Source organism: Bubalus kerabau, chromosome 4 (genome assembly GCF_029407905.1).
Source record: "Bubalus kerabau isolate K-KA32 ecotype Philippines breed swamp buffalo chromosome 4, PCC_UOA_SB_1v2, whole genome shotgun sequence".
NCBI lineage: Eukaryota > Metazoa > Chordata > Mammalia > Artiodactyla > Bovidae > Bubalus > Bubalus kerabau.
The window spans coordinates 23,544,375-23,570,810 of NC_073627.1; the positions used below are offsets into that span (position 1 = coordinate 23,544,375).

Sequence of the window (26,436 nt, forward strand, 5' to 3'; positions counted from 1 at the left end):
TTAACAAGTTCCCTGTGATTCTGAAACAGACCCACATCTGAGACCCCCACATGAAAATTACCTCTGAAGACTCCTGACTCTGTCAGTCTGGACATTACCAACACAGCAGCTTGAGCTACAGACCTGTGACCCTCGTTTCATGGCAAACAGTAAGTGCTGGGTAGGGACCCAGGGGCCATGGCCAGAGGCTGGCCTGAAGGATTGAGGACCAAAGGGGGCCTCCCCGGTGGTTCAACAGGAAAGAATCCACCTACAATGCAGGAGATGCAGGAGACGCAGGTTCGATTCCTGGTTCAGGAAGACCCCCTGAAGGAAGGCATGGCAATCCACTCCAGTATTCTTGCCTGGAGAATCCCATGGACAGAAGAGCCTGGTGGGCTACAGTCCATAGGGTCGCAAAGAATCAGACACGACTGAAGCGAGTTAGCACACAAGCACGCACACACAAGGACCAAAGGAGGGATGGACTGACTCTCTTTCCCTCATCTGTTCCTTTCCCCATTTCCTTGACAGCTTCTTGAGCTGCTGTTCCCAGGACAGAGCTAGATCCGCCTGTCCTGGATTCTACAGGCCAACGTGGCCGTGGTTGTTCGGCAGGTAAGCACGTGGGAACTTGCCTTCATGGCCAAAACAGATGATCCAGCTGTCCTTAAGATCTTGATGTCTAGTCCCCTCCATTGAAAATGAGCATCAGTCCCATCTCTTCTTTCAACTTCTCATAAGCAAGTGTGTCAGGGCTGCCCTAGAGCCACTTGAGACACCCAGACCCGGAGGTGGGGACAGTGAGCACCCCTGCTCACTAGAATAGACACAAGGGCCAGCTCTCTGGTTCTGCCTCAGCCCCAGCCTTGCTAGTCCTACACACACACACACACGCGCACACACTGCCCTGTACAGCGCTGGGGCGGCAACTAGCCTCATAGCCACATGAGGGCAGCAGAGAGTCAAGAATGCAAACGGGCAGCTACCCCCACCAAGAGGCTTGGGGAAGTGGGCGGTCTTTCCTGCCCCACCTCCACCAAGACCCCCAAGAAGTTGGAACTGTTTGTCTGGCAGACCTGGGGACCTAAGGAAACCACACTATGAGAATGCAAGACGAGGCTCAAGGAAGAAGCCCACTTTTGCTCTATGAAAGACCAGTGCCTGACCCCACCCAGCTGGGGACCCTGCCAGAGAATCATTATCTTTGGCCAAAGTTGGGCCTGAAGGGTTATTATTTCAACCCAGGAAACCAAACCAGACTGAAGCGGTCCTGGGCTGGCAGGACTGGCTGAGACTAGCCCACCCAGCCTGTGGTCAGGCACTGCCCCACCCTGGAGACTACAAAATCTGGACAAGGTTCTCAAGGTCACAGTGCCCAAGATTTCAAGGTCACAGAGAGCCCCTCTCCCCCATATATCTGTGGATGCCTTGTAGCTCCCCTCATGGAAAATAAAGGGTCTGTCTTTGCACAAGAATTGGTCTGAGATATTCAGGGCTGTCCACTCAGAGATGGAAACCTGAACAAAAAAGGGGACCTGGCTGGGCCGGTGGCAGCTGGTCTGAGAGATAGCCACGTGTGCCACGCCACAGCCCCTGCCCGTGGCAGCACAGTCTCCACCAGCTCCCACTTCATAAACCTTTGCTTAAACTCTTTTGTGTCCCCCATGTGTCCGACACACCCGTTTTCCTTCTTCCCAACCTCTTTCCTGCCACTGTGGCAGGAAGATAGGAGGCCCGGGCTCTCTTGTGCATGCCAGGGCCTGAGGTGAGTACGTGTGACATCCCTGCCAGCTTCCAGGGTCTCACTCGGGCTCCCAAAGGGTGGGGAGAGGCAGGTGAAACAGGGACAGCTCAAGTCTGGAAGAATCCATGAATCCAGATGAGCCCCAAGCTGCCAGCCCAACCCTGGCGACCTGAACAATGGCCCATCATTCATCCTGGTTCTGCCTCCAGTCCTGGGGTAACGCCCCACTCCCAGCCCTCTCCAGGCCTGCTGCAGCTAGGGATTCAAGATGGGCAGGCCATAGCAAGTGGTATAAGAGGGGCTGCAGGGGCACCCCTTTCCTGCAGAGCCTTGGAAAGGGGCGAGCTGCTGGTTCTGCTCAGGCTATGTGACCAGTGGCAAAAGCTGCCTGGAGGAAGTGAAGAGACTTCCCAATGCACTTGAACCACCCACCATTGAGGATCCCCTGCCGCCCCTTCCACTGCCCAACTGCGGTTCCAGAAGGCCTCCTCTCAGCCCCTTCCCTGGCCACAGACTGAGTCTACGGGAGGTAACGACCTCTACTGCATTTATGTAGCTTATCTTTCCTCCAGGAGGATTTAATAGAGCACTTGACTTTTGCTGATGGGCAGAGCCGCCAGCCCAGCAAGAGCAGAAAGGAGGAGGGACAACCACCAAGGCAGGAATCGGGAAGGGAGGGGTCTTTATACCCAGGCGAGGATATCCAGGAGTTTCCTCTGCAGCAGGTTCCAGGCCTTGCAGTCCTGGGTCTTAAGCCTCCCCCAGTGTCATATCTCTCAATGTTCCATCCCACCCCATCACTTTCTCCTTGTTCTCTCTACACACATACACCATCCCTAATGGCCCCCTCCCAGTGTCTCTCTCCATCCTCACCTTTCTCCTCCTCATACTGTCAGCAGAGGTTCCTGTGCCAGATGCCCAGTGAGGCCAAACAAATCAAAACATTAGAGTTTGGAGCAAAGAAGGATTTACTGCAGGGCCGTGCAAGGAGATGGGTGCCTCATGCCCTAAAAAGCCCAGAGAGCCCTGAAGGGTCTCGGCAAAGCATTTTTAAAAGCTGTTTGAGCCAAGGGGGTCAGGGTATGTAATCAGTTCATGCACAAGTCTCCGATTGGCTGATGGTGAGGGAACAGGGTGATGTCACAAAGGTTAACTTTATCAGTCTTTAGGCTCCAGGAGGTCTGGCACTGTGTGCTCATAGTCATCAAGTAGTTAACATCTTCCGTCTGGTGGGGGGCTCCCACATCTGTAAACTTAGGAAGGGTACATCAAATACTGTTATCTAGGTACTTCAGAGAAGAGCTAAAGCAGAGATTAGGGAAGAAGGCCTGTTCTGGGACGGCCCCAGGGTCCTGCTCCATTTCAATGCCTTCTCCACCCACCCACACCCAAACCTATCCTCTCCCTCTTTACAGAAAAGCCCTCCCTCTTACTTTTGTCCCATTCAATCCCCACTCCACTCTGTCTCACATGGCTGGACCCACAGCAAAGCCCAGCTGCTGCTGGAGTTGATGGGAAAGGAGGATGGCAGCCTCACCCCATGCCACTGACCATTTCTCAAAACCCAGATTCCCAAGTCCCCTGACCCGTGCCTCCACTCTGACTACTGAGCAAACTCCCCAGAGGGCTGAAACACCCTCAGCCCTATCTTATCTGACCAGCCACCTCCCCCATACTCATCTCTCCCAGGAGGCTCAAGCAGCTCCCTCTGCTCTTTTATCTTCATCCTCAACCACCCTACTCCCACCCCACTATCTGCCACCTTCTACTCCTGTTCTTAACTCTCATGCCATCCAATAGGCTGAGAGCTTAGAACCAGAGCAGGGCTTGGGGTGGGGGTGGGGGTTGCTAAAGGCCCCCAGCCTAGAAGTCAGTACCTTGAACTCATGCAGCAATGTCTCCTGGCTGCATGCTTTGCTCATGTGATCCAGGAAAGCAGATAAATATAATACTGTTATAATGGAGCTTATACGTGTCACACAAGGCTGGCAGGAAGGGTACAAATAGGAAAGATAAACTTTCCCTCTGGGGAGAATGAGGGCAATGTTACCAAGGTGGTAACAATTGAGTTAGGTCTTCAAGGATAAGTAGCTTAACAGCAAAGAAGAGGGGAACCCAACTTTTTCTGGGGTGGGGGGGTGTTCTATGTGCTAAGTGCAATGTGAAGCACATTATATATGTTTAATCCCATTTTACAGATTAGAAAACTGAGGCTCAGAAGGTTAACTTGCCCACATACACCCAGGTAGTAAATGGCAGAGAAACAAGATTCCAAACCTGTGCCCATTCCACTTACTGTGCACTCTCAGACAAGCAGATGGATGAATTTTGCATGAAGCACATGGGTATAAAAAGTACCATGTTTAATGAAGCACATAGGTATGAAAATATCATGTTTAATGTGGCTAAAATATACGGTACCCAAGGTAGTAGGTGAGAGAGGAAGCAAAGGAAAAAGGCAGGACCCAGATTATTAAAAGCCTTGGGTGCTAAGATGAAAATACCGAGGAATGAATACTTCTTGAATGAATGAATGAGTTTGAACTCAGGACCACTTACAGCTGTGTAAGTTGCATGATGCACAACTGCACACAGCAACCTGCTTGGACTTCCTCCTGTAGGTAATGGGAAGACAGCAGAGGCTTTTCAGCCAGGGAGTAACTGACCAGATTTGTAGGAAAAGGAAAAAGGATCTGAGGGTTGGGCAGGAATGCGTTGGGAAGAGGAAGCTGTGAAGACTTGGAGTTCAGGCCAGGAAAGGGAATGGGGCTGTCATGCCTGAGACAGGCTGGGACAGGCGCCTACTTGATCTGGGCCTGGGGCCTGGGTTCTCTCTGAGCTTGAAAGGACTGCGTGGGAAAGAGGGCTGAGGTGGGAGGGGAGGGCTTCCCTGCAGTGTTAGTCTGCCCAGACTATCATAAGAAAATACCATAGACTGGGTAGTTTGAGCAAAAGACATTTATTCTCGCACAGTTCTGGAGCCTGGAAGTGTGAGATCAGGGTTCCAGCATGGTCGGGTTCTGGTGAGGGCTCTCTTCTTGGCTTGCAGACAGCCACCTTCCTGCTGTATGCACATATAGCCTTAGTGCATTTTCCTCTTCTTATAAGACTACCCATCCTGTCAGATTAGGAGCCCACCCTTTGGCCTCAGTTAATTTCCTCAATTACCTCCTAAGAGTCCTGTCTCCAAATATAGTCACATTGGTGTCAGGGCTTCAACTGTGGGGACATAATTTAATCCATAGCACTCGTCCATACAGGGCCCTGCCCCAGCCATGTTCCCCATCTGCATAATCCCCTAGTCCTGGCCAGACTGGGGCTCTGAGCCCCAGCAAAGCAGACCCTCTTCTTCCTGAGTCTGTGACCCTGGAGCCAGCCAGGGGCTCATTTTCATAACTCCATTTCCTGGAAGGCGTCTCAGCCTTCACCTCTCCCCAGTCGAGTCTTGCCAAGGAGCAAGCTGAGCTTGGCTTGGAGCAGGTTGAGGATGCAGGGAGACCGCCAGGAGGAGGGAAGCAGAAATAGAGAAAGAGGAGGGGGCGGGAAAGGGAGAATGACACGCACTCATTCATTCACTGGATCACCAGATACTGTGCTGAGTGCCTACAGGAGCCATGCAGAAATAGGGGACCCCAGGTTGACTAGGAGGTGGGGGGAGGCCTGCATATGCCCCAGGAGAGAGGTCCCCTCCTCCATAGCATTCAGATTGGATGACCCATGAATACCGAGATCGGACGTAGCCTTTCCCTAGTTCACCCCACTCCTACCTGCGCACAAATGCACACACACCACTTCTCTCTTCTGCATCAAGAAATAGAAGCCTGGTGGTCAGGCAGATCTGGGTGGCAGGTCCCTTCTGCCACTAATTAGCTGCATGATTTAGGGCAAGTCATTTCTCTGGGCATCGATCCTTGGTTTCCTCAATTGTAATATGCCCCTCAAGATTGCCAGGAGAAATATCAACAACCTGAGATGTGCAGATGATACCACTCTAATGGCAGAAAGTGAAAAGGAACTAGAGAGTTTCTTGATGGGGGTGAAAGAGGAGAAAGGAAAAGCTGGTTTAAAACTCAACATTCAAAAACCTAAGATCATGACATCCAGTCCCATCACTTCATGGCAAGTAGAAGGGGGGAAAGTGGAAAAATTGATAGATTTTATCTTCTTGGACTCCAAAATCACTGTGGACAGTGACTTCAGCCATGAAATTAAAAGACGCTTGCACCTTGGAAGGAAAGCCATGACAAACTTAGTGTATTAAAAAGCAGAGACATCACTTGCCCACAAAGGCCCATCTGTATAGTCAAAGCTATGGTTTTTCCAGAGAGGTGTAAGGTGTTGGACCATAAAGAAGGCTAAGCACCAAAAAATTGTTACTTTCAAATGGTAGTGCTGGAGAAGACTCTTAAAAGTCCTTTGGACTGCAAGGAGATTAAACCAGTCAATCCGAAAGGAAATCAATCCTGAATATTCATTGGAAGGACTGAGGCTGAAGTTGAAGTTCCAATACTTTGGCCACCTGATGCGAAGAGCTGACTCATTGGAAAAGACCTGGATGCTGGGACAGATTGAGGGCAGGAAGAGAAGAGGGCGACTGAGGATGAGATGATGAGATGGCATCACCGACTCAGTGGACATGAATTTGAGCAAACTCCAAGAGATAGTGAAGGACAGGGGAGCCTGGCGTGCTACAGTCCATGGGGTTGCAAAGAGTCAGACACGACTTAGAGACTGAACAACAAAATACCCCACTCACAAAATTAGAGACACGCTGGACATGAATACACTTTGTAGCCTGTGAAGTACCAATGTCCTTTATAAGCTAATACTCCTATCAGCCTCTCATTGAGCACCTAATATGTTCTAAGGACCAGGCTGCTAGAACAGGAGGTCCAAGAAGAAAGAAACTCACTTGTTCACCATGATCCCCAGTACCTAAAATAGTGCCTGGCATACATCAGGCCTGCAATATTTGTTAGAAGCTTTGCCATCCATCACCTCATTTAGTCTTGACAGTAACACTTATGAGTACCATTATGGACCCTCTTGATGGATACAGAACTGTGGATTAGGAGATAAAGTCCATCCCAGGGTCCAATGTAATACATTTCCTCCTACGAGGGCTTCCCTTATAGCTCAGTTGGTAAAGAATCTGCCTGCAATGCAGGAGACCCAGGTTCAGTTCCTAAGTCAGGAGGATCCACTGGAGAAGGAAATGGCAACCCACTCCAGGATTCTTGCCTGGAGAATCCCCAGGGACAGAGGAGCCTGGCAGGCCACACCCCATGGGGTCACAAGAGTCAGATGCGACTGAGTGACTAAACCACCAATATAATAAATGGCAGAATGTGATTTAAGCCCAAGCAATTTTGACCCAAACCCATAGTGATGATGAGAATGATGACATCTGGAGTTTATTGAACCAGAGGTCATCAAGTCCAATCCCTTGCCTCCACCTACACCAGGTCTCTGCCAAACCCCCCTTCTCCTCATTCCACCCTAGTCCCTGTCCCACGCTGCTCAGGATGTTGCAAAAGTCACCTGTCCCTCTTCCGGCTTGAAAGGTGGCATATTTCCCTGTAATCTTCCTCCCAGAATCTTCTACCAGGATCTCCTTCCTTCCTCTGTATTGATAGCCCTTCCCCTTTCTGGAGCCTGAAGTCTCGCCTGCCCCCACTGGAAGATGGTGTGAAAAGAACACTGCCCTGGGTTCTAATCTGTCAGCTACCAGTTCATTTGGGCCTTCAGGCGAGCAAGCCATAGACCCATCTAGGCCTTGGTTTCCCATCTATGTAATGGGTGAACTGGAGAAGAGCTGGAAGGCCGCTCCCAGCTCTGGTCTTCTTGGGAAGGGCCTTTCTCAGCCATCAGGCTGGAGCCATCCCCTCTCCTCTCACCCACATCCCCACACACACCCCTCTCCCTTCACCCACATGCCCATATGTACCCCTCACTCCCTACCCACACCCCTTCCCAACCCATACCCCTATCCCCCCACCCACACACATACTCACACCTCTCTACCCCCAGCCACACACCTCACCCCCCTACCCATACCTCCACATGTACCCTTCTCCACCCCCACCCCCCCACAACCCCACAAGCCCACCCTTCTCCAGCCAGGAGATACTGCCCAGCTCTCCCTGAGGCTTCCTGTGTGGTCTTCCCCATCCCCTACCTCCCATCCTAGAACTTCCGAATCTACCTCTTGGGAACCCCTGTTCTCTCCCAGCTCCTAGCAGGCCGTCTCTCTACTTTAGGTTGTGCTGACCTCTCTTCCACTGCCAGTGCCCAGGGTCCCCAACAAGGCCACCATCATCAGCGAACACGACTGGAGGCTGGCCCTTCCCCAGCCTGCAAGGCCAGCTCCCCTCATTCCAGCCCCATGAAATCTCCCAAGCAGGGGTTTACAAGGTCTATTTGCATTTTAAAGGTGACTTCCCCCACCCCACCCCACCCCACCCCTCAAAAAGAAAACTTTCCAAAACTTTTCAGGTCCGTTTACATTTTAATATAAACCCGTCTGGGCCTGTTGCCTGGGATTTAGCACTCAGCCCTAAATTCAAAATCTCTTCAGGAGAAGCTTTTTGCTTTTACCACAGTCCCTCCCTTAGGACTGGGCCGCCCAGGGCTTTTATAAGTGGGGGTGGTCACAGACCCCGGGAGCAGGAGTTCCAGGCTGGCCTGGCCTGACCCCTCACAAGGCCAGCGATCAGGCCAGGGTCACCGAACAGTCACATGTCACTTTGAATGAGAAGCCTTGAACTGAGGCTGAGAAATGAAGTTGGGAAACAGTTCAGCCAAAAGCAATTGGACTTTTTTTTTTTCTTATGTTTTTAGGGGGAAAAAACCTCTATTGTCCGACTAACCTTCCATGATGCTGGAAAATTGAATTTGTTTCCTGAGCAGTCTGGTCCAATTTCCCCTGGGTGGGGACGAGGACGGGCTCCCCTCCCTGCTGCTTCAACTTAGAAGCTTCTGGCTCTGCTTAGAGACCAGGACCCAGAAGGAAGACAGGGACCTTGAGCCCTGGACCTTCCAGACGGCAGCACTCACAACCCAAAACTTGATCTTTCCTCGGGAAGCTTCCACTCCAAGCCCTGCACGTCGGGGAAGCCTTTCCTGGATCTCAAGTTTCCTTGTCCTCACTATCTTAGCACCCTGGACTGCTGTCTTGGCCTGTCCCCCACCCACTGCAGCTCCGTGTCCCCAGCTCCCTCCGTCTCCAGGCTCTCAAGGCAAGTCCATAGAGGTACAACTGTAAAGCATTTGCGCTGGCCGCCAGGCTGGCAGGGGAGCCATCTGCAGCCCGTAGGGTAGCTGCCAGGCCTGCAATGACGGGAACCCTGAGCCCCAGCCCTTCCCCCTCCCAACCCCCAGAGCAGGAACCTCACCGTCTATCAATGCCAAGGAGGCCAAAGGTGAGGGCCACTTGGGGCCACTCCAGGAGTCAGGGAACAGACATAGTTGGCCCCTATTTGGCCACCTGCAGCTGAGCCAAGCTTTGGGGGTGGGGATGGAGGGGCTTCATAAGTTCTAGGACTGACCCTATGCCTCAGTGAGAGACTTGTCCTCAGCAGGCCACCACCCCACACCATCCCCTGTGGGTAACAGAAAAGTTCCCAGGCCACTGGCTTGGAGAGGAGAGAGAAGGAAAGGACTGTCTCCCAGCCTCAGGGAGAAGGGCCCTCCTCACCTCCCTGTCCCCTTCGCCCATGCCTCCTCTCCCTCCTGGGGAAGGACGCTGAGTGAGTGGACTGCTGGCACAGGCCTCCGGCTACAGCAGACCCATCTGGTTCCAATCAGGAAAGTTGGTTCCCGGATCGTCAAGGGCACACAGGGGAGGGAGACCACAGCCTCATAACTGTGCACCCCGGCACCCCCCACAAAGTGCAGCCCCACCTCACCTCCCAGGGGACCCTCACACACAGCCACTGGAAGACTAGGTGAGGCAGGGGTTAGGGGGCCTGGGCCTACCTTTTCTTTTGTCTTTTTTTAAATACTCTTAATTTGACTTAGTTGTGGGGCTCAGGTTCAGTAGTAGCTGCATGCAGCCTGCGGGATCTTAGTTCCCCGACCAGGGATCAAAGCTGCGTCCCCGCATTGAAAGGCAGATTCTTAACCACTGGATCACCAGGAAAGTTCCCGAGCCTGCCTTTTCTTACCCAGTAGTCTAACCATACACCCCAAACCTACCATAATTAGGCAACTAGACCACAGAGGAGAGAAGGAAAACTGCAAGAAGGGGTTTGGAGGGAGGAGAAAGGGCTGCAAACACCAAGCAAGGGAGCCCTGGAAACCACCAGGTCCCAGCTGGATCTTATTACAAATGCAGACCAGAGGTCCTGAGAAGGAAGGCCAATAGAACCACTAACTGGACTTGGCTCTAAGCCCTATTCAGGCATTCTGCCCACAGGTCCTCACAGGAACTCTATAGATAGGAATCACCATCCCCATTTGACAGATGGGAAAACTGAGGCTCACAGCAATGTCTTACCTGCCCAATCTCACCAGGTGGATCAGTGACCAAGTCTGTCTGAGCCAGAGTCTGAGTACCAGGCTACCCTCCACAGAGCCAAGGCTGCCTCATTAGCCCAAGTCCCAGAATCCCATTTTTCCTTCCCTGCTGTCTCCAGGCTTGGACCAGGTAGGAGCTCAGTTCTGGAGAAATCTGTCCTCCCCACCCAGGGCCTGCTCTGGTTTCTGAACCTTTAACCACCCAGCTCCAACCTTTGTCTCCAGGCCCAGGATGAAAGAATAAAGCAGCCTCCCTGGTCATGGCTTGGTGCCAGAGTTCTCATACTGGCTCTGGATGACCCTGGCACCTGGGCCTCAACTTCCCCATCAACAATATGGACCGAGTTATCTGAAACTGGGTTGGACAGTGATACTGATTCCCCAGCCTCCATTCCTGTCATCCAGAACAAACCGAGAGGCTTCCCCCTTGGCTTGGGTGGTCTTTAGACGGTTCTGACCCCAATTTCAGAATTTAGAGCCAGCAAGGGGGCCAAGACAATGAGGGGACCCAGCCAGCCATGGAAGCTGCTAATCTCCATCTCTCCCTGAGGGGACTTCACTGCTGCCTCCACTGAAAGCAATTTGTCATGCCCTGAATTAAGTGATTCCAACAAGGGTTTAATTTCAGTTTAATGGCTCTGTTTTTATGTGTAATTAAATACCACTGCATGGCAAAAATATGTTGTTTGCACTTTGGAGACTGTGTAAGGGTCCAGGAAGCCAATCCCACTGGGTTTCCACTCCCCGGCTCCACCGGCCCCTCCCCTCGCCTAGCTGGAACAGTTCAGGTCAGAAGAAGGGGGCTGGGGGCCTGGAGAAGGGAGGGGGATGGTGAGGGGAGAGGTGGTCCTGGTGGCGCCTGCTCACTCTATTAGAGTATGTTTCTAATTATCTACAACACCCCACTTCTACTCCCTGACCTCAAGCCTCCCCAGCCTCTGAGACCTCAGACAAAAGGGGGACAGGTTACTCCACAGTGAGCATCTAATTAGACACCACGGTGGCTGGTATGATGGCTGCTTCCCCGTGCATGAATGTGTGTGTGTGTGTGTGTGCGCGTGCGTGTGTGTACCCGTGTGCCTCCATTGCCCCTCCTCCACTCATTGTTTCCTCACCCCCTTGAACATGCTTTCTTCCCATTGACCCTCTCCCCCAACTCACAAAGCACCCCCTTTCCTCTGCCCTTCCCTGGAACAACGCAGTATCCCAGCTACCAGCCTGCCTCCCAGATCCATTCAACCACATCATCTTGACTTTCTCTTCCGAGGTCAGAGGTCATATTGCCATAGGGGTCTGGAATGCAGAAGGAGTTTCTCTGGCCAGGAATGTTTCAGGGTCATTTGCCACACAGCCATAACCACCCCCCGCCCCGCCGCCCAGGAAGGGGGGCCCCTGAGCTGGAGCCCCAAGTTCTGCATGCCTCATAACATTCCTGGAGTAACTTGAAGGTGGAATCTGGCCCAGAGGGCAAAGGGGTTGGGACAAGCAGCGTTTTCCTGGAAGGAGTTGAAGAAATGGCTGTGTCTGGAACCTCAGAACCCTGATAAGAGAAGGGGCCAGGGGTCTTGGCCAGCTTTCCAGAGATTCCCCCACCTGAATCCAATACTGGAGTCAATCCACTTCTCCATTTTTTTTTGGTTCTCTACTCCCACCTTGCCTTCTTGGCAACGGAAAACCCAGCCCCCAACCTACAGCCAGACGTCGGGTCTTGATTTCCACTAAGGAGCCAGGAGTGAAGTGAAAGTCACTCAGTCATGTCTCTTCGAGACCCCGTGGACTGCCGGGAGCCTGCCAGGCTCCTCGGTACATGGAATTCTCCAGGCAAGAATACTGGAGTGGGTTGCCATGCCCTTCTCCAGGAGATCTTCCCCACCCTGGGATCAAACCCAGGTCTCTGGCATCGTGGGCGGATTCTTTACTGCCTGAGCCACCAGGGAAGCCCAAGGAGCTAGGAAATGGAAACCAAATGCCTGATACCAATCGGCATCAATGGGCTCACAGGTCCTCCACCCCTCTGCTCCAGACCACAGTGCCGGGAATGACATTTCTTAGGGAGGCAGGACAGAGAACTCAAGGACTTTGAAGTTATTCTAGGTATAGTGGCCCCACTGAGGTCCTCAGCACTCCCTCCCTTCCCACCTCTGCCAGGATGCTGATGCTCCTGTGGCAACTAGACTGACTGAGCATTCAAGGGGATTTACAGGTCACAGTGGGAGGGCCTGGGTGCAAACAGACCAGCAGTTCCTCTCTGGAGCCCGGTTCTCCCCACTGTGACACTGCCCAGGGCAGTTCACTTCCTCTGGCCTGGTAGTGGTAGAGGGTGTTCACATTGACACGCAGTTGCTTTTATTTCCTTCTTTTTTGACAACTAGCACCTGGCTCCCAGATCGTGGGGGCAGGAACCGGGGGTGGGGGTGGGGAATCTGCTGCGAGCTGTGGGAGTCCTGCTCCCGAAGTACACATCCTCTGTTCTCTGGAGCTAGACAGCGGCCCCCGCCCCCACCCCACCACCACAAGCCCTGCATTGATGACCACTAACGAGTGGGGGAGGGAAGTACACGCATACGCTGTGAATTTCACTCTGCCTCTTGGCATCACACACGTCCATACTGAGACTCACAGAGCCCGCACAGACACACCACACAAGTGTGCACCACGTCTATACACACGGTGCCTGGATACACGTATCCTGTAAAAGCCTACACTCTCACTCACACTTCGGATATCACTTTGCCATATGCACACACACACACATTATAAATACACTTATATCACAAAGGTACATCCCAGGCCACACGGGCAGCCACCTCCCAAGCAGACCCAGCACTTTCTTGGGAGGCCCATGAAAGGAAAAGGACCTCTTACCTCCCACTCCAAGGACGCAAGGGTAGAGCACTGGGAAGAGGGATTGCAGACAAGGGGGAATTTAAAGAGATGCCTTAAGGAAAGAGATACTCTCCCTCCATTTGGCTTAGGGACATAAAACTTCACTGTCAGCCCACACTTGCCTCCTCCCCCTGTATGCCTTGGCCTCGGCCCCAGAAGTAGGGGGCTCTATGAAGAGCAGCCCCCTGGCTGAAGGAGCGTTGCTTTGTTCTTTATCTCCTGCGGCAGGCAGCAGCTTGCGGTGCCTCGGGAAATCTAGATGGCTGTGGGATGCCGCCACCGAGGCAGAGCCAGAGAGATGAGGATCGCAGCCCCAGCCCTGAGATTCAGACAGCACAGGTGCCAGTGCATCGAGACCAGGGAAACTGAGAAGCCTGGGAGCACCTCAAGAGGTCAAACACATGTACACACACACACTCCACAGAAGTGAGGGGTGACGACCTCTTCTGGGACACGACCAGGAATCCAGCGGTACCTCGTGGACACACATTCTAGGGCTGGCACTGAGAGCCCACAGCCCGGTGAGCCCAGGACAGTGAGATTAAAGATAACCAACCGCACTCCCAAACCCTCAGAATCAAACCTCAGTGCAGCCCCCAGTCAAGAATCCAGGCAGTCAGAGCTATGGAATGAATTGGAGAGCTTATCCCCTTTCCCCAGCTTCAGGGCAGTCCCTCCCCCCACTAAATTGATAAATCAAATCCAGACACAAACCCGATCTGCCTGATGCCCTAGAAAATGCCCCCGCTTCACTCACCAACTGATCTCAGAAATAGCTCTGGCCCAGCAAGGCTGTCCCTGCTCGCTCCCTCCCTTCCGAAGCCATTACTGACCCACCAGGAGTCTGTACACAGACAGCACAAACTTTGGGGACACAGCGGCCTCCCAGGAAGAGGCTGCAGGGAAGCGGAGGGTGAACTGGCTGACCCTTTGCAGTCCTTTTACCATCTAAGACAGCTCTCCCATCCCTAGTAATTCCGTCTCTTAGTTGTAAATAAATCAACCAAACACCATTGTCTAGGGTTTTTTTGGTTTTGTTCTGTTTTGTTAAAAAAAAAAAAAAGACAAGACATCATGGCCAACTGGTAGGTTCCTAAGTCTCTGTCCATCCAGTTGAGCCAGAAAATGCCCAGGGGTAGGGAAATATAGGGGAGGAAAATCCAGGGAAGGAGACACGGGGAGGAAGGCAGAGCCACAGACAGTGAGCCACTGAAGGATGGCGCCATCCTGTGACTTCCTGTCTGTGACCACAAACGGAGGAGGAAGGAGCACCCCGGATAAGTCCCTCACCTCCCAGCATGCCGATCCCTTTCTCCATCAGGCACATACATTCTTTCCTCCTACTCTGATTGCTCAGAGATGGGCCCCACCTCCCCAGCCCTCTGCAGGGCTTCCTCTGACCTCTTCCCTTCCCCAGAGCAGGGTCTCAGTTGCCAGGCAATCAAGCCAAGGTGGGCTTGCCCTTGCAGGTCCTTCCCGCTGGAAGGACCTGGGGAGGAGTAAAGGGGAGCCTGGCAGGTTTCAGTTTTGGGATTGGGTCTCAGTGGGTCTCCTGCTACCCCTCACCTTCCCTATGGTAGGGACTAGACCTTCTGTCTAGACTGAGGACAATGGTCAAGGTACATGTCTATTTTCCTCCCCGATTATGGAACTGGGACTTCTCTTCTCCCACAGACTTGGGCTCACCTTGCAGGAGGTGGCCCCACATATCTACATCAGAGGGAGTCAAGATGAGTCCCCAGGGCTGCAAACTAGAGCTGGCATGTAGTATGTGGTCAAGAAGTGTTTATAGATGGCTGAAGGGCTGAATGGATGAATGAATCCAGGATCAATATGGAAACATACCAGGGCTCTCTTGGGCTATCTAAGCCCATCGAGGACACCCCTAGGGTTTGGCTCACCCCAAGCGCATACCCAGGCTCATCAACACACACGCACACACACATACACACAGACACACCCCGAGGGAAACTTCTGGGCCAGAGGCAAAGCCAGGACTCAGACCTAGGCTCCAGGTCAGCTCTGCAGCCTCCAGGGAAGGGGGCAGCAGGGGGCACTGAGCCCCCTGCCTGCTGACAGGCTCACTCTCGGAAGCTGTCAGCCAACTGGTGGCAGTCCAGCTCCCCCTTCGGCTCCAGGCCCCCCGGAAGCTTCACTCCCGTCTTCCGGTCCACACACCAGCACTTGCCGCGCTGCCCGTCCAGGGCCGGGTGGCACTGCCAAGACAAGGGTACGAGAGGTCAGGTTCCCAGGCAGCCACCCCCAATCCCAGCCCAGCCCCCAGATCAGACAGTGGTTCCCAACTGGTCTCTGAGGGTGGAGGCTCCCTTGGGCATGAGTCCTCTGAGCTCCCTGGAGTGGAGCGAAGGTGGCCAAGAAGGAAAGGCCCAAAGAGTTTGGGAAGGCAGAGCCTTGAGGAAGTTCTGTAGACACCCTGGAGGGGAGACGGGATCCACAGAGCTGAAAGGAAAAGCTGAATGTGAAAGGCTAGGGCCCAGTCTCAAGTTTTGGGTTTGGGTTCTGACTGTGCTTTCGCTTGAGTTCTGACTGTGTTGAGGCTTTGAGAATAGGATTATGGTTAAGACTGTGATTATCCACACTGAAGTTAGGGTAGCATTAGGATAAGAGTTGCGGTCGAATTGGGAATTATGACTACAGTTTGAGTGGGGTGAGGCTGACAGCCCACGTCAGAAATGGAATTGGGACAGAGATAGAGGTCAAGGTCAGAACAAATAAAGCAGCCGGGCCAAACTTTGGGTCAGGCTTAGACAGGGGAGGGGGGAGGGGAGGAGTAAAGGTGTATTTCAGAATCAGGATTAGAGTTGAAGTGAAGGTTGTCTCAAGGGTCAGAACTGGCCAGATGATAAAGGATCAAGCGTCAGAATTTTCAGCAAATAAAAATGGGAAGGAAACACACAGAACTGTATAACACACAGGGTGAGCCCTAATGTAAACTATGGACTCTGGTTAATAACTAATAATCAATTTTAGTTCCCTGGCGATCCAGTGGTTAGGACTCGGCACGTTCCCTGCCAGGGGTCCAGATTCAATCCTAGGTCAGCAAACTAAGATCCCGAAAGCCATGTGGCTTGGCCAAAAAAAACAAAAGGAAAAAGAAAAATCGAGACAAGGATAAAATTGGTATTGGAACAAAGGCTGGAGAAAGGTTTGGCACTGATTTGGGGCGGGGGACCTTTCCGGTTCTCCACCATTGCACCCCACCTCATAACCTCCTCATGCCATCCTGGGGTGTGCAGACTCGGGGGCAGCCTTTCCCCTCCTAGCTAAGCCTCTTCTGGCCCAATGGCGGTCCACTTTGTGGATTCGCCTGTAGAGCATGAAGTGGGGGAATGTGTGTGCCCATGCCCACGAGGGCTGGAGGAGATCCAGGCTTCATCCAGCACGAGGCCACCCACTGCCCTGCCTAGATATGCCACCGCCCCAGGGGAGCCCAACTCTGACAGGCCAGACATGGAGCTGGAGCAGGTCCGCCTCACTGACCATCCCAGTTTCCTGGGGGCTTGTCAGAGGAACCCATGTTCCAAGGGTGTGAGGAGGCCTAGAGGTTTCTACATCCCTGTCTCCTCTCCTGCCCTCTCCTTCCTCTGCTCCACCTGAAGTCCTTCCCAGCTGTCAGGTCTGCCTTCCCCCCAGCTTGGCTGACCCCTAGGTCCTTTGCTAACTCAGCTTGGGGGAAGAGGCATGTTGAGTTTTCTCTACAACTCCTCAAGACCTAGCCCCTCCATTCCCAGATGACACCTCAGACATCCAGGGACAAAGGAAAACTACTCACAGGAATGAAGGTGGAGAGGGGGAGGGGTTGGGAGGCAGAGGCTGACAGGGTGCTAGGTCTGCCTCACAGATGGTGGCCACAGAGGCCATGGAAAGAGCCCTGGATGGGGAGGCAGGATGACTGGCCTGCCTTTAACTTGCCCTGTGACTCCGGGCTGCCCTCTGCCCCTCCCTGGGCCTCAGTCTACTCATCTGAGGGGGGAATAGGTAAAATGAACTGAGATCCTGAGTCTGAGGGTGGGGGTGATTTGGCAAGGGCCTAAGGGGTGAGCTTGGGGCCGGGGAGCCTCCCCCTTCCTGAGACTGCCATCCCAGACATCCCAGAGCTGAGGCCGGGCCGAGCCGGTGGAGATGGAGACGCACCTGCTTGGGGTGGAAGTTGCCGTTGCGGTCGCAGTTGGGGATGGGAATGATGTAAAGGTCTTCGTGGGTGCGGCTCTGTGAGGCGGCCAGCCGCTCCAGCGCCCGGTGCAGCTCACTCTGGCAGGAGCCCTGGGGCTGGAGGAGGGGAAGATGAGACTGTTTAGCAGGAGCGGAAGAGGCAGGGGGACCAGGGCTGAGGGTCGGATCAGGACTGCAGGCTCTGAAAGGAGGGTTCAGGCCTGGTGGCCAAGCAGGCCTCCAGTGAGATGAAAGGAGGGGCTCGGGTTCAGGGGATCCTGGCGGGCAGGACAGGGGGACATTTAGGAGAGGATCTCGAGCCAAAAAGCTTCTAAAAAGGAGGGGTGTGACGTGAAGGGACCTAGTGGGGAAAGGAAATCTATGGAGAAGGACAGGAAGGGGATGATGTCTAAACAAGACGGAAGGATGAAATCATATAATTAACAACTTGTAAGACCCAGGCACGGATCCATCAGAACCACCCATCAGAAAAGACATTAGCCAGATCCTGGATCAAGGTCCCAAGGCTCCCTACTATGGCCAGCCTGAACTCTCGAGTTACTGAGAAGCTCTGGGGTAAGGAATCCAGGGGAAGAGCCAAGCAACATCAGGGGGCTTGGGGCAACTGCTATTCACCAACCAGTGTGGTGTGTCTCAGTATTTAACAGTAACTTCAACTGTCCCCAGTGTCTAGAACTGCTGAGCCGGAAAGGAATTTCAGCAGGAGGGAGGACTTTTTTCTGGGTCCTGATGATGCGCACAGGGTACACAGAGAAGACAGCCAAAGAATGCTTGCTGAACGGACACTGTCGGGACCTGGTGGTGGCGGTGGTGAGGGTGGTGGTGTGTGCCTATGCACGTGCACATTTGATCAGTGGTCCTCACCACAGGCCGGGCTTCCTCTCGGGGCGCCCCGATGACCTTCATCTTGCCCCCACTGGTGCTCCGGTCTCGAATTTTGGCCAAGTGCTTCTGCAGGCACTTGCGGTCGTGGGCGCTGCAGGGGCTGAAGCTGTTGTTGGGGTGGTCGCCCTCGTCCTTGTCTGCAGTCAGGCCAAGACGGGGAGAGGTCAGTGCTTATAAAGGGCAAGACAGCAGAGCAACCCGACTTCCCATCTGCATTCTCCTCCTTGGGAAGTCTCCAGCCTGGTGCTGGAAGAACCAGGGGAGGAGCAGGGGGTCTGGGGGTAGGAAGAAATGAAAGCAGCACCTTGGTTTCCTCCCGCTCCCCTGGATCTTCTCAGGATAATATTCCTCTTGGAGTCCTTGATTTTTCCTTCACTCCACCCAGTCCAGTCCTCAGATGAGTCACCAGCTGCAGCGGCCCAAACAGCAGGAGGGTCCCCTGGGCCTTGCAGGGAGGTCTGAGGCAGGCCAAGGGCCCCACATTCATGTCCCCTTCCATTCAGCTCTCCCTACCATCCCCCTTCTCCGTCTGCTCTTTCTTCCTGTCTCCTTTCCTGCTCCTTTCAGCATCTGGCTGAGCCAGCCAGGGGTTCCCCAGGGCTGTCAGTTCTGCTGACCCTCTTCCAAATGGCCAGAATCAAAGTTTCCATGAGTGATGAGAAACGTGGCCCAAAAGCTCTCTCCATTGGCTGGAGAGGAGAAGTGGGAGTGGGTGTGTGTGCTTGCATGTGAAAAGTGTGTGCGTGTGTGTGTGCGAAAGACACTGTGTGGCCCCCTAGGACCAAAAGAACACCCTTGCACATTCCTGCAGCTCCCCACCCCACCACTCCAAAGTCTCCCATCCTTAGATTTCAGACCTCATCCAAAGTGCGTATCAGCTGCCTAGAGCCAGGGCACTGGGGACCTGGAGATGGGGGTGGGCTGGACCACCACCCTCTCCTTGGGATCTCTTAAAGGCTCTATCTGAACTCAAGAAAAAAACCCATCCAGAAGTCCCAGAACTGTAACCTCTGCTACTCCATCCTGGCAGCCAAAACCAGAACGCAGAGCTGAGCTGGAGGAAGAGGTCTCAAGATCTCTCTGCGCATCAGGGCCACCTCTGAAATGCTCAGGCTTGGCAGCTTGCTGCCGGCCCGAGTGCAAAGCCCCTGCCAGCATTCCAGATGTTGGCAGCCGGACAGAAGGTTACATCTGGTTTGCGTCAGGATTTTTTTTTTCCTGAGGAGTTAGCAGGTTCCTCCATGCATGGCAGCAGTCCCAGAGCTGCCTTGGGGTCAAATTGTATTTTTCTGCTGAGCCAAAGTTAGTTGGAGGGGGCGGGGGTTAGTTCTCTTCTTATTCTCCTAGTTCTGGGGGTGTGGGGGGTGAAGCACATAGATAAAGAGAAGCCAGACACGGAGGAATCTAGACCCCCAAAAAGTCTGTGTCAAGATTCCACACCAAAGGTTATTTATAAAGTTGAGTCACCAAGGATGGGAAAAGGTTTTGTCACGGGTGCAGGGCTGGCTTAGAGAAAAGAACCAGAGGGAAGGAATAAATGGAGCAGAGAGATATAATCCTTCCTTCTACGTATTTAACATCTCAAGAAGGACAGTCTGTTGGGGACTTCTATCCCAAAAGATGACAACAAGTTTCCAAAGGTCAACCAAGGAGAAACCTTGAAGACAAAGACCAACAAAGACTTCCCAGCCGGTGTGGGCAGCAGAAGAAGGGGCTGGTCAATTTCAGAAGACCAGGATTGTGCAAAGGGGCCCATAAGAAGTCAGACTCCAAGCCCTCAGCCAGGAACCAGAGAGAAGATCTGAGATCCAGGCTCCTCCCTGAAGACCCTCCCAAGGAACTTTCTGGCCAAGAAGGCCCAGGTTGGCCAGTGACCCCCCACACACACACCACGCTCATCTTGCACAAAGCCACAAGACTTGTGGATGGACTCAGCTTCGCGGGGGTTTAGGCTGGAGCTGACGATCAGAAAGAAAGGAAATAGAAGACTGGAAAAAACTGAAACCAAATCTTGGAACCACAGGGGCTAAGCTGAGGTGGGAACAAAGGGGCCACCGCTCTACCTGGAAAGGCTGGAAGAATCCCAGGGGTCATTTGCCACAGCCCAAGAGTACCTCGACGGCCCCGTTTGACCTGGAGACATTTCGCTGTCTTTCCTTTGAGTTTGCTTTCTTTTCATGACCATAAAAGAAAGCACAGTTGTGCACAGTGACACTTGTGCCTCTTGATAAGTGGCCAGATGTTTTTTAGGTTCCCTAGGAAGAGTTTTTCTAATGCAGGGGGCTGCCTCAGGAGGTAGAGAGCTCTCTGACCTGGAGGTGGGGCGAGTAAGGGTGGCAAAGGCCTCAAGGACCCGGAAAGATCTGCAGTAGAGGTCTGACTACTTTCCAACATTGTGTTCCCATAAGTTGAAGTTCACACAAACACTCAGGGGATTATTAAAGGATATTTGGAATGTTTATCCCCTAACTTAAGAAGCACCATTAAGGAGAACAACTGGGTCCGCTCACTGAACCCTGGGGCTGCGTGAGGCATAGGGTGAGCCTGGAACATAGCTCTTGTTTTGTGTTGGCAGGCCCCCATCACATGGCAGGGAGGGGGACGTTATCTGGGGAAAGCTGAGCAGGCTGCCTGCCTGGCCTCCCCCTTCTTGGTTCCCCACTGCCCAGCTCACTTAGCCGTTTAGAGTAGAACCCAGCAGACGGGGAGAGTGGCTCCATACTGCCTCTCGCAGGGACATGGGTACACAGCATGTCCCTATCTGCCAGCAGACAGAGGCTGGGATTCAAGGATTACAAACACACACAAACAATCACGTGTCCAGACACACACTGGTCCACACGTGCACACCCACATGCGCCCTGGCGCCCTGACCCTGCCCCTGGGCAGAGCACACTGACTATCCTGGCAGTTGACTTTCCACTTAATCTGTAACTTTTCATTGTCCAGCCTTGTTTCACTGGCAGACTGAGTCCCCACCCCAGGATCCACCCCAGGCACTAGGTTTAGGAGGGCAAAGTTCGTAGCCTTGAGTCTCTAAAATAAAAAAACTCATCTTCCCACCTCTACAACCTGCTAAATGCTTGCTACTTACTTCCCTGCTCACCCAGGAGGTCAGCCACATCATGCTGCTCACCTAGGTGGTGCTTCTGGAAAAACCATGATCCTGGTGGGTTTCCCTCTGAGCAGGAGCCAGAGTCAGACCTTCCCCCTCACTTCCCCAACAAAGGTCAGACTCCCTACGTCTGAAAGGTCTGTTTGGGAGGTGGGGCTTCCCAGGTAGGCTGGGTCACCTCATCCGGCCCTGCTGAAGTAGGCCAATGACATCCCACCACAGGGTAAACATGGTCTCTGCTCCAGCCACAGAGGAAGGGCAGGCACCCAGAGAAAGAAGAGGCTCCACAGCTTTGGCACCAGTGACTGCAAAGTTCATGGTCAAAGCTAGAGGATTTCCTCTTTCTTGCTGCCCAATTTCATCCCCATGATTTCTCCTCCACTCCAGCCCACACCCAGCTCAAGATGCCTAGGGCGAGGCTCTGACGTAGGTGGGCCCAGCCACCTAGACATGAGCTGGAGGGTCACCCACCTGCCCTGCAAGAAAGGCCTGGACTCTCACTGGAGAAGCCAAGATCCCCCTGCCAGGTACCAGGCCTTTCTCTGAGGTCTGGTTCAAGTTGGGGCCCCCCCTCACCCTTGTGCCATGGCTGCTGGCCTCAAAGTGTCAGATAAGGACAGCTGGCCCCTCCACCCTACCCGCTCCCTCCACTCCTCTGCATGTCCCTCAGCTTTGCTCACTTGCCCCATTGTCCCCTAAAGCCCTAGCATCATGTGAGAAGCTAAGCTTCAACTTAAATCCATTTGGTTTCCTGTTCATCACCAAGCTCTCATTGCTCCAACATTGAGCTCTTACTCCATGCCAGATGCCCCAAGCCTACAAGTTGGGTCCTGTTGTCCCCACTTTTTACACATGAGGAAATGAAGCAGAATGGCTGGAGGAAAGGAGAAGAACATATCTCTGTAGCTCCTATGTCTTTAAATGGAAAGGCTCCTGATACCCAAAGCACCAATAATTCTGACTTTGCCAAAACTGAAGAAAAAATGTTAAGCAGCCATGCTCCTCCTTCTCCCCTCCCCCAAGGCATAGAATTTCTGGGAAGGCCCTGTTCCCATGACGTGACTGGATTCCCAGTATTGAAGTAGGGGGGACAATATTTGCTGTGTCGACTAAAAATTAACCCAGCCTGCATGTTCCCTAACGCTGTCCCAGAGGGACCCAGGGCACAGCTTCGGATCACCCCGGTCCAAACACTGATCTTCCCACCATCCCCTCCCCTAGACTCCACAAGTCAAGGGTCAGTACTCTGAATCAGGATCATGAATTTCTGAGGCAGGTGTCCCCACTCCGCCCTCACCGCTAGTGGCCTGGCTCAAAAAGCTGGGACAGGGGGTCATGGCACAGGATGGAGGCAGGGGAGCATGGAGAGGGATGTGGGGAGACCTGCCCCCCTGAGCAAAGAGTCAGCCTCCGGACCACAGCAGACCAAGGGAGGAGGCTGCCCTCCCCCAGTCACCTGCTGAAGCTCAGCCCCAAGAGGAACAGGCAGGAAGAAAAGTTCAACTGATACCTCTGCCAAAACCCAGGCAAGAAAGTCAAAGCCTTGGGACATAACAGGGACAGTGGCCTATTGACAGTGGAAGGCTCAGGAGGACAGCAGGGAGAGGGACCAAGCTCGGGCCTCCAGATCTCACCAGACACCCTGCAGGGTTGCCACACAACCCTAGGGGGCGCCTTTCACATGGTGTGGTATGGCCTGGGCTGGGGCAGGGGTACTTCTGGGATGACTGGGAGGTAAAAAGTCAAGGACACAGCTTACTGAGTGGGGACCTAGTGCCCCAGGGTCCCCTCACCTCCCCTTTCCCTCTCCTGATTTCTGCCTGCCCTGCAAGGATGGAGGCCAAGGCAAGGAGAGAAGCAGGAGAGGGGTTGAGAGACCCGGGCCCTATAATCTAAAGAGGACCTAAAGCTGCCTGTCGAGGCTGGTGGATATGATGTCCACAGGGCACTCACAATCTGTTCACGCCATGCCTCCCCAAATCTCCTAAGGGAACAGTTTTCTGCACTACGGGATGGGCTGTTCCTACCTAGCCAGGAAAGAAGGGGCTGAGGGCTCTTCTCTTCAGCCTCAGGTTCAAGTTGGTGAGAGAGGAGGGGCTCACCAGCCTAATCTGCGGCCAGACACCCGCTGGCGGGTGGAGGATGAAGATGCAAAGGGAAAGTGGACCTGTTGTACCCAGGAGCCCAAGAGCTCAGCCCTCACTCCCAGTATGGTCTGGCACCAGAACCCCTCCTCCCCACTGGCACTGGCATCTGTACCCCAGGATCAGCGACTTACACCCCAAGACTCCCCCCCACGGCTTCCCAGATGTGCTGGGTGCCAGGCTGGCATTTCTCCTAGAATGTTTTCTGCTGACCTATCTCTCACTGCCCAAGAGCAGGAAGGGCAGAGAGGCCCGAGGCCCAGACCCCTGGGGTCCACCTCCTTCCTGTTTTCCCTGCATCCTGCTCTCCTCTGGCTAACAAGCTGCAGAGGATTGAGGAAGTGGAGCGGCCTGGGACCCAGGGCAGGAAGCTTGGGGCCGCAGTCCCAGCATCCGGACTGCAACAATGGAAGCTTCAAGTACCAGGAAAAGAGACAGACACTGACAGAGGCACCGGGAGAGCAAAACAAAGTCAGAGAGGGAACAAGAAACAGAGGCGGAGGGAGAGAATGGCAGACAGAGGTTCCAAAAGTAACAGAGAAAGACAGGAACAGAGACAGAGAGAGAAACGGTGACAGAGACAAGAGAAAGGGCAACAGAAAGAGACTGAGATGAAAGTGAGCGAAGCAGAGCAACAAAAACAGGAAAAGGAATAAGATAAGGAGAAAGACGCTGATAACAGACAGGAGATAGTGATGAAAGGAGAATTTGAGAATATTGTTAGTGAAACTAGAGGTTGAGAGACGCATCAGGAAAGAACAAAAGAATAAGAGGAAGAAGGAGAGAGACTGAGAAAGGTTATTAGAAGAAACTGAAAGTCTCACCGAGATATAGAAAAAGAGAAAGTGTAAGAATGAGGGCCTTCTAAACCTCTCTGGAGAGGGCCTTCTAAACCTCTCTCTATCTTGATCTCGCTCTCCCCACGCCCGCCCCCCCACCCTGACCTTCCATCCCTGCTCCCTATCCCGTTAGGTTTCTGCAGCTCTGGGCTGAGAACCAAGACTTGCGTCTCTTCTGCCACCTCAGATGGCACCTGCCAGGAGCAAGAAGCAGGGTGCCTGTGTACTAGGGCAGGAGGAGACCCCTGTCTTCCCAATACCTCTCAAAAAGCTAGGCGAGCTGGCCTGGGACTTTGGGGAAGGGCTACTCTGATGCCCCCTCACCACCAAAACCTCTCTAATTTGCATGTCCCGCTCCATCCCACGTCAATGTCAAAAGTCCAAGCCCAGGGTTCTCAGACTCCTGGGGCTTCAGCTGAGTCCAGAGTGAGGTAAGGTCACTGGATCAGGAACAGAAAGTCTCCAGGCCACCATCCCCATCCCCCAGGTATCTGGCCCCTCACTTGCAGGCTGCAGCTGCTGGCTGGACCAGGTCACCTAACTTTCCACCCTTACAGCAGCAGCCAGGACTACCATTGAGACTCTCTTCCCAAATAGGTACCCTTCAGATGGAGAAATGGCACAGAATCCTCCTCTGTGATGGTGGCAACAGGCTGCCCGAGGACTTGATAGCAGTTTCCTTGGCTGACCCTGTCCCATGCCAGTCGGGCCCTGCCACGTACCTGTCTTCTGCTCAACTCACAAAGGATTTTCAAGAGCCTTCCGGGCCAACCCGAATGGGAAAGGGGGCTTCTGGGAGGGCAGGACCCCAGGGAAGGCATGCAAGGGCAGGGGCACCTTACCAGAGGGCTGCAGGCTTTCCTGGATGGCCTCGATCTCTGCCAGCTCCATGCACACGCCTTGTCCGTGCACCAGCGTGTGCAGGGGCTTCTCCACGCCCCGGGGCGGGTAGCAGCGCAGGCCGGAGCCGCAGCGGGGGGTGTACACCCCACAGGGCATCCCTTTGCCCAGGGCGCAAGTGGCGCAACAGCCGCAGCCGGGCTCTCGCACCAGCTCCTCGCAGCCCACGGGGGGGCGGCAGCGCGCCAGCTTCTCCTCGGAGCAGGGCGGGCAGTGGATGGCTTCGTCGCCCAGGCTCGGCCCGGGCCCGGCGGCCAGCAGCAGCGCGGCCACGAGGCAGAGGGACAGCATGACCGGACGGGGACGGGGCGCGGGCTGGCAGCCGGAGACACACAGGGGCAGCGCCCGGCGCGCCTGGAGGACCCGACTCGGAGGACGCGGGGACACGCGGTGGCCCCCGCTGGCGGACAAGGACGGAGCCGAGGAAGTTAGCAAGCTGGCCGGAGGGGAGAGAGCCTGGCCGCCGAGGCGCTGCGCCGCATCCTCGGCCCGGCCCAGGCGGCGGGCGGTGGGGGGGCAGGGGGCTGAGCGGCTGCCCGGGACCGGCTCCCCCGGACTTTATACGGGGCCCTGGCCACACCCCCAGCGCCGTCCCAGTGGTGGGGGAGGGGCAGGGGAGAGGGAGACGGAGAGGCGGCTGTTAGGGGGAGGGGGCGCTGTCCTAAGTCGCCGCCGCCGCTGCAACATCTGAAAGTCCTTTTCTGCCGCAGGAGGAAGCGGCGCAGTTTGGAAGCCACGGCAGGGGCCGAGAGCGCTTCCGAACTGGGGCCCCGGGGGGCAGCGAAGGGTGAGGAAAAACGAAGGCGCTGCTCCTCGGTTCCCCCACCCCCGACCTTGGAGGATTCTCCCCTGGACCCCTGAGATGGCCCGCGGTCCCACACGCTGAGAGCGCGGCGACCTCCTGGCCCCAACTCCCGAGTCCGAGATTCAGTCTCCCTGGCCGGAGAGAGTCCTTTCCACCCCACTCAAGGGCTTCGCGTCTCAGCCGCTGGAGAACTGGTCCGGGGAGGAGGGGAAAAGGGGCCCAGAAGGTTCTGATGGCCCTAAGAAGTTAATGGGCTCTCTCCTCACTTGCCTCTTCCAACCTGCTCCCGCCCCCAGCCTCCTCGGCGGCTCATTGGAGACCCTGTCCCCTCTGATTTACCCAGGATGAAGTCAACAGAACTCCCACCTGGAGAGGGAGGTGCCCAGACGCTTGCTCCTTCCTGGATGTTTGCTTCTACTGCCCCA

At 54.3% G+C, this 26,436-nt stretch overlaps 2 protein-coding genes across 2 annotated transcripts in view; one reads left to right on the forward strand and one right to left on the reverse strand.

The window, feature by feature from the left end:
- The window catches only part of TOP2A (DNA topoisomerase II alpha), a 210,549-nt gene that overhangs the window by 138,672 nt on the left and 45,441 nt on the right, over window positions 1–26,436 (forward strand). The gene's annotated exons all lie outside the window — the stretch shown is intronic.
- IGFBP4 (insulin like growth factor binding protein 4) lies at window positions 12,795–25,725 on the reverse strand. The gene is made up of 4 exons (XM_055575930.1): window positions 25,149–25,725; window positions 18,188–18,345; window positions 17,285–17,419; window positions 12,795–15,345 (listed from the first exon to the last, which is right to left on the reverse strand). The coding sequence occupies exons 1-4, from the start codon at window positions 25,495–25,497 to the stop codon at window positions 15,211–15,213; spliced, it is 777 nt and encodes a 258-aa protein (XP_055431905.1). The 5' UTR covers window positions 25,498–25,725; the 3' UTR covers window positions 12,795–15,210.

Bases quoted from the DNA above. Each gene is read 5' to 3' on its own strand.
- IGFBP4 (XM_055575930.1), bottom strand. From the start codon at position 25,497: ATGCTGTCCCTCTGCCTCGTGGCCGCGCTGCTGCTGGCCGCCGGGCCC. The intron at 18,346-25,148 runs GTAAGGTGCCCC...GCCTGACTGCAG, and splicing joins GGAAAGCCTGCAGCCCTCTG to ACAAGGACGAGGGCGACCAC. The intron at 15,346-17,284 runs GTGCGTCTCCAT...TTGTCTTGGCAG, and splicing joins GCAACTTCCACCCCAAGCAG to TGCCACCCGGCCCTGGACGG.